The sequence below is a fragment of the Chlamydotis macqueenii genome, chromosome 13, assembly GCF_036417535.1.
Source record: "Chlamydotis macqueenii isolate bChlMac1 chromosome 13, bChlMac1.mat, whole genome shotgun sequence".
NCBI classification, from domain to species: domain Eukaryota; kingdom Metazoa; phylum Chordata; class Aves; order Otidiformes; family Otididae; genus Chlamydotis; species Chlamydotis macqueenii.
In genome coordinates, this window is record NC_141568.1 from 11,511,173 (window position 1) to 11,527,926 (window position 16,754).

General features: G+C 37.0%; 1 protein-coding gene across 2 annotated transcripts in view; it reads right to left on the reverse strand.

Moving 5' to 3' along the window:
- The window catches only part of TDRD12 (tudor domain containing 12), a 37,248-nt gene that overhangs the window by 3,461 nt on the left and 17,033 nt on the right, over positions 1 to 16,754 (reverse strand). For both annotated transcript variants that reach the window (XM_086758208.1, XM_086758205.1), the window contains 11 exons: positions 15,093 to 15,284; positions 13,904 to 14,032; positions 11,987 to 12,104; positions 9,904 to 10,037; positions 9,592 to 9,812; positions 8,746 to 8,845; positions 6,803 to 6,990; positions 6,270 to 6,480; positions 5,653 to 5,745; positions 3,358 to 3,527; positions 960 to 1,081 (listed from right to left, as the gene is read on the reverse strand). In XM_086758208.1, the coding sequence (XP_086614334.1) occupies positions 960 to 1,081; positions 3,358 to 3,527; positions 5,653 to 5,745; positions 6,270 to 6,480; positions 6,803 to 6,990; positions 8,746 to 8,845; positions 9,592 to 9,812; positions 9,904 to 10,037; positions 11,987 to 12,104; positions 13,904 to 14,032; positions 15,093 to 15,284 (1,678 nt within the window). The remainder of the gene's footprint in view (positions 1 to 959; positions 1,082 to 3,357; positions 3,528 to 5,652; positions 5,746 to 6,269; positions 6,481 to 6,802; positions 6,991 to 8,745; positions 8,846 to 9,591; positions 9,813 to 9,903; positions 10,038 to 11,986; positions 12,105 to 13,903; positions 14,033 to 15,092; positions 15,285 to 16,754) is intronic.

The window sequence follows — 16,754 nt, forward strand, 5'->3', positions numbered from 1 at the left end:
AGATACTTCCAGAATACCCCAGTACCATCATAAATATAACTTGCTAGCAATGAAATCACTACTGAAAGACTTTATTTGGCATTTATATTCAGTTTTTCCTATTTGGAAAGATTTAATAAAGTTATAATTCAACTGAAAATTTTAACTAAAAAGAATATTATAGTCAGTGTAAGAAAATTCTAAAAACCACTAAAAATGCACAGTTTTCCACGTCAGGTAAAGGTTTTCCCAGTTTCAAGACACTATTTATCTGAAACCTGAAACATGTAATTTTAAGAAATTGACTTGAGAGTTTCAGGAATGAAACATGACATTACAGTCCCTCTACTACACCAGGAAAAAAGCCTTCCATCATAAGTACTCCAGGATCTTATCTGACTTTTGTCTGCTGCAACTTTGTAGTCAACTCAGCTTTCATTACCCAAACTCGCATGGCAACTGCTGCCAGATCATCCTCTGTTCCCCTTTTATGACTGACAAAGCTACGTGCGTTTAAGCCTCTACTGACTGAATAGAGCAGTGTGAATTTAAGCATTAAAAAGAAAAAACAAACACTTTCTACCACCTTGAACCTCAGGGAAAAAAAGAATTAAACCTCCCAGAGAACAGGGACGTCATTCATCCCGTATTTCTACCTCCTCAAACTCTCTGGCCTTTGACAGCAAAATGCTCATCTGCTCTACAGGAGAGATTCCTGCTCAGATATTCCATTCAGAGCCAAACAATTCTGAGTCTCTTAAAGACAGAGTATTTCCCAAATAGTAACACAGCTATATTAACATGGCTTACTCTCACAGCATCTCCAGGCTGCTAACTATAAGGTATTTGTGCCTTAACGAAAACATTAGCTACACAGTGCTGGTCTGTATACTCAGACAAGTCTGCATTTGGTAACATGACTTTTTCGGTTGACACTTAAGCACCTAACTTTAAAGTTTTAAAATTATGAAAAGGTTTACCACATGGATGATTCCCAAAAGTAGGTTTAGAAGAATCACAGTTTTCAGTAGAATTTTTCTGTATTGACATATTCTGTGGATTGGATGCATTCTCTGGACCAGCTGTATCCTTCCTTATGCTTCTGAACACAGAAAAAGATTATTTTTAAAAGAAAGGGTTTTAATATGCTTAATACTGGAAAGATTCCTTGTCATAGTTGGAAATCCTTCTGAAATTAAGTTTTTAATTCTAATATATACAAAAAATACAGTAAAAAGCACTTCTAGCAAACTGCAAATCTCACCACAGGGCTGCTGAACTTCAGTAACTCAGTAAAAAGCATTTATACAGAATTCCAAATTAGGAGAACACTTAAAATTCCAACAGTAGCAGCATTTCCTTTGAATCATTAAAAAAAATTTTAAACAACAACAGATCTATTGGCATTATTGTGTGTGATAGACTTAGATAGAAAAAAAATATTCCCTTTCACAAAGAATTCCAGTAAGTCTGAGGGCTTCTTGCTCTTATTTCATTCCGACTTGGAAAAAGTAAAAATTTCAGAATACTTCGAGTTCTTAACTTATTAGTAAGAGACCTCTGATTTTCCAGCTGTACAGCTAAGGGCTTCACTAGCTGGACTCAAGATTCAGGAAACACTGCAATGGAGTCAATCTACTTGAGAGCTCAGAGATTGGCATCATGACCCTCTGTTCTGCAATAGCCTAGGAAGTCTCCATCAAAATGTTACTGAGAAGAACACAGCAGTGCCTAAGTTTTGAAACAGAGTCATCTGTCGAAATGAAAAATACTTTCTTCCATTACCTCCAAACACCTAACACAGGTTAAGGGGCAAAGTGATCTGCTATATACTAAGTAGTATACATCTCTTTTATAACATAAATCTGCAATGAAGCATTACGCGAAATCTGCATAACCAATATGTAACTATGCGTATTCTGCAACAGGGAGAAAATATTCCTGCCAAAACACAAATGAAGTTACTCTGTCAACTTCACCTTACAGGAGCTCTTTGAGTCCCCTTTATTCAACTACTACCATACTGAAGACTGCAGTCACTTCTGAATGTTTCAACAGTACTATCAGGCTTAGTGAATCTGCAAAAAGTAATCCAAGCAGTTGCATTACAGATATTTGAGATGGAACTGTTGCACATAGCACCACTACAAAATTGTCTGGTCTCTGGCATTACACGCTCTGGTGACTATTAAGAGGTTACCCATCTTTCTCGTTCAGCAACAGCATGGCACAGAAAAAAAAAAAAAAAAAAAATCAAAAAGACTGTGCTTAAGGTAGCAGAAACCTCAGAGCCCGAGTCTCCTCTGTAAGGAATAAAACCTAAAGAGTCTTCTAAGCATCAACAGTGCAAACACTGTTCTCAAATACTGATTTTCAAGGTTCAACAAAATACAGGAAAAAACAAATCCTTTAGTTAAGATTAAACTCCAGTACAGTTTTAGATAGAAATGCAGGAACCTTAATGTGAGATGGAAATGGACTATGGAGGGGGTCAGGCTTCCTCATCTTGCTGACTGGCTAAGTCACAGAAACAGCAGCCTTAACTAACCTGCCCAGTCCTGAGATAACATACAGTTCCCATGCCAGTACTCCAAGGACTTTTTTGTTTATGGAGCAATATTTACTCTCTGAAAGAAAACATTTGCAATTTCTCTTCCTTGTAAATATTAACAAAACTTGGTTGGTCAGACAAAAGCATTTAATTTGTATTTTCAATGATGGCTCTGCAAACTGAAGAGTTAAGTTTGGAGAAACTCCTGAACCAAGTGCCACACAAAGGCCAGAACAAAAAAGCTACAGAAGTCTTGCTCACAAGCATTTTAAATCAAGGGCCCTAGGATCCAGGACAGACCACAGTGAGATGTGTCCTTTCACCACATACACTATTTACTCAATTCTAGAAGTTTACAAGGCAAAGAAAAAAAATGGTATAGTGCTGTCACTGCAAAAACCATCATGTAGCCATACTCAGTAAGTTTATGGCCCTAATCCTTTTCAAGTAAACAGTTTAAATTTTCCAGCTTGAACTCTGTAGTTGTACAAACAATATGCTCTGACTAGTAAACATTGAAAAACACCACTGATCACATTAAAAGATAATAGAATTTGAATTCAGACTCTGTATTTTTATGATAAACTTAACAATCTGTATAAAATACTAGTTTAACATTTTCTAGAATTTATATTTTTATTTCCACGATGTTTACGTGGCTAAAGAATAAAGGAAAGCAGACATATCACAAACACCATTGTCTCTGTGTTTAAATGAAAAATCACATTTAGTAATGTTAGTCAAGAAGATATCCAGTTAAATAATATAATATTTTTCCCAGTAAAGTATATGCTGGAAAAAAAAAAAAAAAATCTGTAAGCACTTACAAAGGCTCCACGTTCTTTGCATGATCCAATTCTTCCATGTGTCCCCACAACTTCCGAAGTTGTGTTACATGTTCTGGATTGTCAGTTCCCAGACCCGTAGACAAAATCAGAGATCGAACGTTGTATTCATTGACAGACACCTTCAAATCTGAAAGCCTGGTAACCCGGACCTTGAATTACAAACCACACCAAATGGAAACCATAGTTCATAAATGCAGTCTCTCTGCAACTCCAAGCTGCTCTTTAAGTAAAGCTTTAAACATACTCCCATTTACTTACACCTGTAAGTAATTTGTTTTCTCTGATTTTCAAACAGGAGTCTACTCACGTTTAATTGTTTTCAAAGTATGGCCATCTTTTCACAGTGATAACAGCTCAAGTAACTAGTACCTAGTCCCATCTAACAGCACCAACATGGCAATGAAGCAAACCATCCTAGCCCTGATTACACAAATTACAGCCAAAATACTTACCACACAGTTAAAATAACTTCTAGACCCAAATAACAATAAAACTGCTGGCAGAGCACAGTAAGAAAGCCCCTAAACAAAACCAGAAGCACAGAAGCCAGAGAAAGGTGGAGATACGCCTCATGGGACAGGAAGCTACAAAAGAGAATTACTTCCAGATTATTTTTCAGCTGACTGAATGGTCAGGTGGAAAACAAAGCACAATACATTCCAAAGCACAGGAATAACTTACTGTACTCTTTAGCAAGAGGAAGCAGCCACAAGAGGCACATCATGATCCTGAGATATATGGAAGCCCTTCTGATGAACTTGTCCAGATCATTAAAAAAAAAAAAAAAAAAAAAAGAAATCCCTCCCCTTGTGAGCTACCTTCGATAACAATTCTTCACAGAACTCTTTGCTCACAAAGTTATTTCTTAGAAGATATAATAAAATTGCAACTCGCTTGCTCATGCCATTAGTAGAGGCTTAAAAGGTACTTGATTTTTTTTTTTTGTCCTTTGATGTAACTGCCAGAATAGACTCCCACCTTTGGAAAAAAAAACCTCCTTTCAAGTAAACCACAGCCCTAAGGCTATCTCCTACCTGCAAAGTTCTGGGAAAACAGGAGAATACTCGGAGGAAACATTATCATATGGATGACAACTAACTTTTCCCTAGCTACCACCTTCCAAGTCAGCACTACCAATAGGAATACTTGGTCCAGGCCAGTATCGCCTTTCTTATGGGCCAGGGAACTGACAGAACACCACAAACACAGCACTGACCGTAACATTTTCATTTCAGGAAAACCTAAAAAGTCAACTCAGAGAACCGACAATTAAAGCCATTTAATCACATCAGAGATTACTACAATTAGAAGACAAAAAAAAAAAAATCTTAGTATCTGAAAAGTCAGAACCACAATCTTTATATCAAATAGATGGTTACAGGTCCTCCTTTGAATGCTGATAGAAAGAAATTCAGTTTATGAAAAAAAAAAAAAAACCACAAACCAACTCACACCGCTATGCATTAACACTCTGCAAGACGAAGAAGTCTTCTAGAGGTAAGTAAAATTTAAAAAAAAAAAGCAAGAATGAAAGCAACCATTCTTATTCTGATGAAGAAAAGTAAAGAAAGGTGCTTAGAAGCATTTTCTAATTTGCAGAAAAATTTAGAATAAAACTCTAAACTACTGCAAGAGCCATAAAAGACAGTAAAGACTTCAAAATACAAACAGAATAATTTAAGACTAATATAAGAGGTCTTAGACATCAGTGAATAACCTTGGAGGATCAAAGTTTCATTCTTTCAGAGGAATGTGTGACGAACTACAGAAATGATTTTACATGACAAAACACTGAAAACTAGTACTTACAAAATATACTTTTGTTATTCACTTTGTGGAACAGTCTGGATGACATTTATAATTAATTTGGTGCTGTTACTGGTGCATATTCAGCTCTCCAGATGTAAAGTTCAAGTTTTACTCAGTCACGTATTTCATCTATATATAGTCACATACACTTATCACAGAATGGTTAAGGTTGGGAGGAAGCTCTGGAGGTCATCTCATCCAACCTTGCTCAAGCAGGGTCACCTAGAGTCAGCTGCCCAGGACCAGGACCTGATTGCTTCTGAGTACCTCCAAGGATGGAGTCTCTATAACCTCTGAGTAACCTGTTCCAGGGCTCAGACACCATCACAGTTACCCAACAATATTATGTGAATACCAAGCAGAATAAAATTAAAATAGGAATGGACAGAAGGAAAGAGAAGAATGGGTGCTCTTATAAAGGAGTTTAGATACAAGTATTTTGTAATGCTGCAATTCTATACCTACCATCGGGTCAACCCAAGCTATATTTCCCAAGGTATGTACTATTTTTGCTTCATGTAGTTTTCCTTTAATTTTGTGATTAATATAATGAGTTACCTAGGAAAAAAAAACAAATTTTCACTGCACTTTAGATGTACACCAACATAATCTTCCAGTTACTTAAATTACAATGAAACAATCTTCTGAGCTTAACAATGAAAAAGGTATTCAATAAATAAAAACAGTTTTGAGTTAAACACTCAAACTTCACTGTAGGTTAAGCCTTCAAGGAAGGAGCTTCCTTAATGAAAGAATACTCAAACAGAGGTCAATTTACAGACGCTACCCCTTTCCTGTTACTCCCCGCGATTCAAAAGCGGTAATAACTTGTTCTGCAAGAAGCTATTTAAATCACAGAAAGGAAAAATCCCATATATTTCACTTTTATTATTTTGTAGGAAAACAAACAAGTAAATTGACTTCTTAGAATCTGGTCCAATGGCAGATATTTATTGGCAATATTAATAAGCAGTGAAATTTAATAACTAAATTTGCAGATCATAACCATTTTCTTGTAGAAAATAACACACAGAAATTAAAGAACTTAAAGGAAATACCATGAAAAAGCTGATAAATATTACCTTTGGGTTCCATTCAGTGTCATTATCAATGGGTTTCACTCTACAAACTACAAATTCCACAGCCTGAGGTGGCAGACACTGAAACCTTGCAGGTAAGTGAAGCAGCTGATAGCTCTGAACTTGACTTGTTCTGCCTTCATCTATGTATTTAATTTTGACGTTAAAGAACAAATTTTCCTTCTCTTTTGGAGAAATCTCTATCACCTGAACCCTTCATACATAGAAGAGGAAACACAGAATTATTATTCATATAAGTCAGTTGTAAAAAGTTTTTTAATCTACTCTCATTTAAAAACTGATATTGTCATAGCAAAATAACCGCGTGTGCGCACATAGGTAGTCATTCTGTTTTCCATTTGGTAACTTAAAGAGTACATGATAGCTTTTTACATGATGATTTGTATAGCAGTGATTTATTTTTTCCTGGTTTTGGGAGTGGGTTGACTTTAACTGAACAGTGAAAGGTTTAAGTTACTTCATACAAAAGAGTGCAAATCAATAATTTAAAAAAAAAAAAAAAAAGGCATTTTTACCTGTGAAAAAGTGTTTGCTCACATAATCCATAAAATGCCAGCTTCTCCACATTTTTAACATAAATTTTATTACTAGGTTTCTTAAAATACTCATTAATTTCTTCAGCAAGAATTGTATATTGGTCCTTTTGTTTATCTACTATTCGACCAAAGTAGTTGGTTGCATTTACTATGTGGAGAGGCAGTATCTGAAAGCATAAAACACATTAGAAAAAAAGGAGGACTGGATAATTTCTTAAGTTAATTACATTTAATTAATATTCAAGATCACCTCTTTCCAGACCAGGTGACAGAGATGCTGCTGCATACACACATTTCAGAAGATTTTAAGTTATTATTCTATTACTTAAAAGATTATGAATTCATACTTAACTGACTAGGGGATCATGAGGTCTTCACTATTTTTGCACTAAAGCTACTTAAATGAAAGACTAGGAATATACCAACATCAACATCAATGCATAAAATGCTGGGTGCACTTCGTTATAAGGGTCATGCCAGGCAGAAATACTGAGATACAGCTGGGTGTATGAGGCCAGACACAATAGTAAGAGGACCAGAAAGCCAGTTTCCCCTTAATAAAGATCCTAAAAAAGCACAATGCTACTTGGGACTCAAAGAAAGGAAACATTATACTGGGTTCCTGAACAAAAAAGAAAGGCAGTACTTATCAAAGTGATCACTGATTTGTAAGACAGACACCCAGGCTCTGCAGTCAGGAGAAGCAAAAGTAGACAAGGAAATGGATGAGACCACAACTGCTGCCTTGAGTGCACCACAGGTGAGTACAAGTTTTTAACAGGACTCTCATCAAATCTGTCCTGGTCTCAGACACTAAAATCAGATACACGTAGGTTGTCAAAGAGTTTGAACTTGTATCTACCAACAAAAGCCTATTTATTATGCAGAAACAGAATGATACTAAAGAATCTAACCAGTTCTCCTTATTTTATATTCTCAAAACCTATGCCTTTTGGGAATTGATAACACTAACTGCATGACCTGAAGGTACCTAAATAAGACAGAAAGAAGGTGGAAGCAGCTCATCCAAATGGAAGGCATCCAGCACTTCTTAGATCTAAGTGATAACTTTGGAAGGAAGTACCAATGTCCACACACTTGCCCTCAGCAACCATCATCCAAAAAGGAGTCAAGAAAGACGGCACAATACTGCTGTACAGGAAGACACTCCAGTATAGAAAGGACTGAAAAACCAGGTGAAGGGAGCTGGAGATACAACCTCTTAGTAGGATGTGAAGAACCACCATAGCAAAGTCAACCCAAAAACCATGAAAGGTTTCATGACCATGAAACTATTAAAAAATAGGTCCAATAGAACAGCACTCTGCATCAAAAGTGTTTTCAAAAAGCAGTGACACTTTAGTAGAAAAATAACTGTTCTATCAGGGCAATGAAAATTAGTTTCAAATGATAGGGCTAGAATATGCTCATTTTTCACCAAGTTCACATGAACGTGTCAGCAAAGAAAAAATCCTCACTTCCGACAAAACATCCATCTTCCACTTCTCTTCACTCCAAAAGATTAATTTGTTTCCTCTACAATAAATACAATTGAAGTTTATATGAACTTTAACCTTTGTTAATTTTGGTGTATGGTCTCAATTTATAGAGGAAGTAATAAACAGAAAATACGCCCTCTTCCCATAGAATGGGAACCTTCAACACAGAAAAAGATCCGAGGTAAACTCAAAATCATCTGCAAAACAATTTCAATTGAAACTAAAGATTAAGGGAAAATCTGGCACACTTATTTATGCAAGGGAGAGAAGAAAAAAGCAAACAAACAACAATTATCCAAAAGATAATAGTTTACATGATATAGCAATATTAACGTAATAAGAAAAAAAAAAGTAATACCTTAAGTAGCTATTTAAGATCTGTCTTCTCGGTACCCAGAACCAAGGTAAATAATAACAACTTACTGTCACACATCCAGGCGTTCGTACAATTTTATCCGGCATATTATGGGTCATATCTACTTGTAAGTTCATTTGATGACGGTCTGGACACATTGTTCTATTCCTACATATCAAAAAAAATATTTTATAAAAAAGCCCTTTGTTTTCAGTTGTAAACTATTTTGATGTGACCTACAATAGCTTTAAACACAGACTTCATCAGCCCTCAATATTCAATTTCTGTCTGAAACAGCACTTTGGGGGTTAGACAGAAATGGCCAAAAAGCTCTTGGTGGAAAAGTTCATAAAACAGAACAAAATACACCAGAAAACTTGCTTCAGAATAAAATAAACACTAAAATTGAACTTTTTGTTTACTTGCAACAACAGTTATCTACACTAAAAGTCACACCTAAGAACACTTCAGTTTCCTCCTTCAGTCACTACCTAGAACCCAGTTACACAGAGCTCTGAGAAGTCATCATCTACTTAGCCATTCTGGAGACAGATGATAACAGGGGAGAGAGTAAGGCACAAACCTTGTGCAATTATTGGTAAAATACTCAAAGCAATGGCTTAAAGTCCCTCAAGTACATCTAGGCAGGAGTTACAATGAACTACGCCACTATGTCAGACTACATATGATTGTCTCCACAAAAATGCTAATATTTTTGTTTTCATAAAAGTACCTAAGAGTGAAACAAATGCAACCGTGAAGAGGAAAAAAAAAAAAAAATCATGAGCAAAATCTGGTTCAAATAAAAGTATCAACAAGAAAACTCATCAAGGAAGTAGAAGCAGTCATAATTCAGAGCATACAATGCCTTCCTGCATCAGTATGGGTGTTAAGAAAACTTGCTATTTCCTTACTTGCAAATCCCAAATGTTTTAAGATAGGCACACAGTGGCCTTGACATTTTCTTATCTTCTTCAGCTTCTAACATCTTGTCAGTAAAATAATGCAGTTCTGGTGGAACTTCAGCTTCTGCGCGCTGCAAATAGTGCAGGATCCCAAGTGCATGACATGCACTGTGTTCTGTTAGCAGAACGACCGACTTTGCCTTCGTATATTCCTTGTCTACAGAAGAATCCTAAAGAAAGTATTTTTTAAAAAAAAAGCTTTTATGTATCCATCACTTAATAATCAAATGTAATATTAATTCATGAAAGTTTTACCCAAACCTTTATGACATTACAGAAGTTGTCAGACATGCTGTGTAGACGCTGACCAAAGATTCTCGGAGAGGGTAAACTGAAGTGTATCACGCAAGTTGCATCTGTAATTCCCAAAGATTGCATGCAGTCATCTGTTAAAACTAAGCACAGGTTTTATGCACACACATAAGATAACTGTAATACTTCAAGCACATGAAGTATTAAATCACATTATCAGCCGTTACTTTCTTCTCCCCATCCAGTGACTTAAGAATTAAGAAAAAGGTCTTTTCCCAGAGGCTTACAGCTCTTTAAGGCTTACACCTCTTTAAGGCTTACACTTACATACATGATATTTCTTCAGTCAAAACACTTCATAAGCACATGGCAGAAACAGTGTTTCATGTTAGGATCTAATAATCTAGCCCCATTATGTATCTCCTATCAGTATCACAGAATACAGAGAAGTGCCCACAGCCAACTACTTCACAAGAGTAAGATAGAAAACATTTGAAGCAATGCAGGAATGCTAACACCTTTGTATGAACCTACAAATCAGACCCAATTAAGTCAGTTTTCTTACTTTTAATGTACAAAAATGGAAAAAAAAAGTCTGAAATTGGGTAAGAGTCTTCGCTACTGCAACTTGAAAAATAAAATTCTACCAGAACACATGGGAAATGATTACAGTAAGTCTTTGGAGCTTCTAAATTATTCCAAACTGAAAGTATTCTCTTTAGTAGGATATAATTGTGAAATCATGGAAACCATCTGAAAGTACTAGCAGTTCTTTTAACCAATGCATGAAAACCCCTCCTTTACGTTTCCTCTAATAAATAAGGTTTTCCTTTGCAGCAGTTAACCCTGCCACTCAGGAACAATAACAACAAAAGAAAGATGACTAGCTGTAACATTAATAAGTACATGGATAACCCCGTGAAAGCAATTAGATAACCTAGTATAACTATTTAGTGTAGAACATCACTATGGACAGACCACTCGGTGGACAAGGAGTTGGCTGGATGGCCGAACTCAGAGAGTGGTGGTCAACGGCTCAATGTCCAAGAGGAGACCGGTCACGAGTGGCGTCCGTCAGGTGTTGGGCCCGGCCCTATTCAACATCTTTGTCGGCGACATGGACAGTGGGATAGAGTGCACCCTCAGCAAGTTCGCCGACGACACCAAGTTGCATGGTGCCGTCGACACGCTGGAAGGGAGGGATGCCATCCAGAGGGACCTTGACAGGCTGGAGAGGTGGGCCCGTGCCAACCTCATGAAGTTCAACCAGGCCAAGTGCAAGGTCCTGCACCTGGGTCATGGCAATCCCAGGCACAAATACAGGCTGGGCGGGGAATGGATTGAGAGCAGCCCTGAGGAGGAGGACTTGGGAGTGCTGGTGGATGAGAAGCTCAACATGAGCAGGCAATGCTCCCTTGCGGTCCAGAAGGCCAACCGCATCCTGGGCTGCATCAAGAGGAGCATGGCCAGCAGGTCGAGGGAGGTGATTCTCCCCCTCTACTCTGCCCTGGTGAGACCCCACCTGGAGTACTGTGTCTGGTTCTGGAACCCCCAACACAAGAAGGACATGGACCAGTTGGAGAGGTCCAGGGGAGGGCCATGAAGATGATAAGAGGGCTGGAGCAACTCTCCTATGACGACAGGCTGAGAGAACTGGGGCTGTTCAGCCTGGAGAAGAGGAGGCTCCGCGGAGACCTGATAGCAGTCTTTCAGTACCTCAAGGGGGCCCTACAAGAAAGATGGGGAGAGGCTGTTCAATAGGGCCTGCTGTGATAGGACGAGAGGTAATGGTTTTAAAATAGAGGGAGGTTGATTCAGATTGGATATTAGGAAAAAGTTTTTTACAATGCGAGTTGTAGAACACTGGAACAGGTTGCCCAGAGAGGTGGTGGATGTCCCATCCCTGGAAACATTCAGGGCCAGGCTGGATGAGGCTCTGAGCAACCTGATCTAGTCAGGGATGTCCCTGCTCCTTGCAGGGGGGTTGGACTAGATGACCTTTGAAGGTCCCTTCCAACCCTAATCATTCTATGATTCTATGGTCAGTCACCATGAAGACATAATCACAACTGGACAAAAAGAAAATACTCACCTAACACAATATTAGGGCCAGAACTACACTTTTTTGTCCACTGCTCCAAGATATACTTGAAATCAAACTCGCTCCCTTTATGTCTTTTCAAGGAAAATATCGAATTGCTCTTCAGTGCCTGGATGACAAAGTAGAAGTCATACATTCTTCCAATAAAGCAACAACTGGTCTAATAAACAGTGTATCTTATTAGCATCTAGCATACCTTAACTCCTGGAAAGATAACCATGGGAAAGAGTTAACGAAATTTAGGTTGCTTATACAAAGAAAAGAAAATAGAGAGTATGGAAATTAAGCTTATAAATTTTGTGCATAAAAAGAAAACTAAAGCTCAAGTTTCTCTGGATTAATATATTAAACAGATGTTTAAGAAAGTACAAACTCCATTTGAAGCTTTTCCCACCATTAAGGTGTCCTCTTTATTCTAAGTCAATTCTATCATCTAACAACATGAAGGCTCAAGTGTCAGTTTCTCAGACAAAGCACCCAAACCCCCTGAACAATCTACCCATACCTAACTTGCACGAATGTAGTATTCTCAAAAGGCTTTATGTAGTTTTGAAGTTCAAGGTTCACAAATTAATCACTACAAAAGACTTGGTTATTTGGTAAACTGGCATATCTGATGAAGTAAGTTAACACTTCAAATATTTTTGCAGATCATGTACAGTATTTTAAGTTGGCGTACACTAGGATTACTACAAACAGCTTCAATACTTCTTTAGCATCAATAAACACTCTTCCTTTAAGTGGTGCTGGGGTTGGTTTTGATACACCTGAAGAAATCAATCCTCAAATATTTAAGTAAAACATGCTAGAAACTCATGAGACAAAATCAAATTTATTTCCACTAACAAGTGTCAAAGATTAAACATTCCAGATACACTAGCACTCACATAAGAATTATCCTTTAAGTATCACAGGATCTGTTCCAGTTCTGAAAGGGAATACATTCCCATGTTTCAGGACTGACATAGCTCTTCCCATGACACATGAATAATCCAGCAACACATCCCCTTGTTATCCCATCCCTGAAGGTATCACTAAAGGTTTTAATCCCAATATCCTCATAGCTTGCCTCCTTTAGCAATATCATCCCTATCATCCACATCATCCTATCCAGGCTTAACAGAACTGCTAGTAAGAGACTTTGCACTGTTGGAGGACAAGCAAAGAGACAACGAAAGTATAGAAGAGATTTTTCTATTGCTATTTTGTTACATGTATTCACTTCTGTAACATCTGAAGAAAGAACTATTGCAGGAAAACTCCTTCTTAGCTTTCTCCACCTCTGAAATATCAAGTATACAATCTCATTAAGAAGGTGGGAAATGGGAGCATGTTCTATTGCAGATAGTTCTGAAGCAGTTTTATGACAGTTTTTTAAAAAATACGTATTAAGCATGCTGTCTTCTTCACATGCCCTATGACCTGAAGCTTAACTAAATTCTGGTAGACATGACAGAAAATGTTTCTTTCAAATTAGAGAAACAGTCTTCTACAATTTCAACTACTCCAGAGCAGAAACCAACAGAGTAGAACTTAACACAGTGGCTTTTCTCTCCCAATACCACTCTTGTAAATAGTAAAAAATAATAAAAAAAAACCCAAACAAACCTGACTGAACTTTCACTGGAAAAAAGCCAGTTTGACTCAACTCCAGGTTCCAACCAGACAGACAGAATGTTAAGAAAGTTAAGAACTTAGTAATGAATGCATTCTATGCCAGACATTCCTGTCAGCCAGGCTTTCTTCTAGCTGGCAGAAGAGGAGGGTTGGGGCTATTTTTAGCAGAAATAATTAACTTCCAAATTCACACTCCTTTATTCCCAGAGGCCAAGATATTTCATCCTGTCAAACCTTAATAAATTAGAAGAAAAAAAAAAATTATCTGTATAAATTCAAATACTTTCTTACCTTATGAACCATTTCTGCTTCATTTACTGAATTAGTGAATACCAGCACCTTCTCAAGATTACGGTGGGTAAAATCCAACATTTTGAGTAACACAGCAGTTCTCTCACTGTTTGTGCAAGGTCGCACGATCTAGAACCAGAAACAAAACAGAGTGCTGATAATGTAATCTATACCTATTTTACTATATAATTCTTCCTTGTAATAAGCACTAAGCATTGTTTCATAATACCAAAGAGAAACCAGTAAATGGTAGCTCCACTAAGTGGTAGGCCTTCTGTTAAACTCGCAGAAAGTATGCATACCTGGACAGCTTCCAAAAGCATATTTAAAATCCAACACAATCACAATCCCACATTAAAATTTGTCATTCACTTAATTTTAAGTAATTTATCAATCTTTAAATTTGGCGTTTTCAAGGACAACTAAAAAAGGTTCACACTTCGAAAGCACACTGCACCACCCAAAATACTCATAATAACTACAGCATCAAAACACGACATTTCCAGTTCCGCGAAACCATTAGTCAGACTTCTCACAAAAAGTAGTGGGTTTTTTTCAGTTTCATATCATGCTCAGAATGTCTAGTCTTAGAGATTTCCCAACATTCTCAATCTCTAAATTATCAATTTTTGAGAAGAATCAAGACCATACTTACAACATTTTGTATTCTTAAGGGTTATACTACATTGACTGAAAACTAAACGAGAAGACACCTAAGAACATGTAGCAGCTTTCTGTAAATTTTAGGTCAAATTAATTTCTGTATTGTGCGGCACACAGCAGTAAAACAAGTATTTTACTAGCTCTCCCTTGGGATAACTTACCTTGTAGTTCTGCCACACAAAATTAACCACTGCAAAGACACTCCGATACAATTCTGGACACAAACTATACCATTTGCAAATACTTCACATAAAATTCACATTCATTAGCACTAACAATTAAATACTTGAGGGAATATCTTCACCTCAGTCATACAAAACAAGGTAGATATCTTCAGCTCATTCAGTGATTAACTCGCACAGGTCTTCTATGAGTCACCTCACTTCATACATGGGAGGTACACCTGAAGAGTCTGAGTTAGGATTGTAGCACTTAAACAATCAGCAACCGTGTATACCAACCTTGATCAGTACAAACTGCAAAATATCTTACTAAATAAACAATGACATTATCCCCAATTTTTTACCTGTTGCACATTTCCATAGATGGAAGCTTCTTCCACAGCTGTTATCACAATATAAGGATCATTCATAAAGTCCTTTATCAAGCGTGCTATATGTTTATTCCAATGAGTTCCAACAGCAATAATCTGATGCAGTGAATACTCCCACTTTTCAGTAATAATGGCTTTTTTATAACAATCTAATATAGTAAAAACCTATAAAGAACAAAGAGATTTTTTTCTATTCTCTTACCCTACTCCAATAAGTATACAACAGCAATGAAAAGTACGCTGTTTCAGTACACTTTTTTCCAGTCACAACACCACCACCACAGCAAAATACAAATTTCACATTCCAAAACAAAGCATTTGGTTTGTGCACTTTTATCCTATTATTTGAATGGCTTCAGAAACAAGAAGAAAGCAACAGGACAGCACGAAGGAACAACATCTGCATGTACACAGGATCATAACACAGGATTCTGCCCCAGAGAAGATGGATAAGCATATGTTCAAATCTGAAAAATATTAAGTATAGGTAAAAGTATATCCAAGATGTCACAGGAACTCAGGAAAAACTAGAAGATAAGCCCAACTTGTCAATACAGTAATTAGTAAAAAAAAAAAAAAAAAAAGAAAAGAAAAGAAGAAAAAAAGAGATGCCATAAAATCATTTATGAAAAAATTAGAATCACTAAGAATTAATATATACCTCATTACATCACTACATAAGTGACAAGCAGTCTAGTTGTGGAACAACATCATGACTTCTGCCAAAGCACTACCATACTAAGAAGTATTCTAGGGCTCCAGCACAATTTTAAGAGTTCTCTCTCAACCTGGCACTAAATTTACCCATAGCAGCAATATTTTTAAGAACATAACATTTCTGTAACACAACGCTTTAAAAGAGCCACAATAGTCCAAACATTATCAAATGTTCACTTCCATCTGAAAGAGTATCTCCTTTTTTTCTATTGAAGACTGAGGCTTTTGAAAAGCTGAGATCCTACAAAAGAGGCAGATAATGCACAGTATTTTACAAACCAACTTTCCTACAATCTTCTTATAGTATGCTTGCACTCTGTCTCAATACATACAGGAATACCACAGAAAGAACAGTCTAAACAGAAAGAAGGAATGACCCACAGGATAAGGATAACATTTCACCTACATTATGCCTTGATATCTGCTGCTGCAAAGGCACATTTAACAGTTTCACATACAGCGAATCGAGCAATCTTCATTAAGAAGTTTTTCTAGCTTTTCAAAGCTAGAAACATGGCCTTTCAGTTTTATCATCAATTTTTAAATGGCCAATATTAGAAAGTAAGTAGCAGAAAGAGAAGTTAGTGCAGTATAGTATGGAGTAGAAGTTAGTATAGAAGGAGGTAGATTCAGATTAGACATTAGGAAAAAATTTCTTACAATGAGGGTGGTGGCCCAGGTTGCCCAGAGAGGTGGTGGATGCCCCATCCCTGGAAGCATTCCAGGCCAGGTTGGACAGGGCTTTGAGCAACCTGAAAGGGGGCTGGACTGGATGGGCTTTAAAGGTCCCTTCCAACGCAAACCACTCTATGATTCTAAGTTAACTATTAAAAACAAAAAAAAACAAAAAAAAACCCAAAAAAACATGACAGTGAAAAAAGGTAAGTTTTTTTTCATACTGATGATGTAATATGCTGT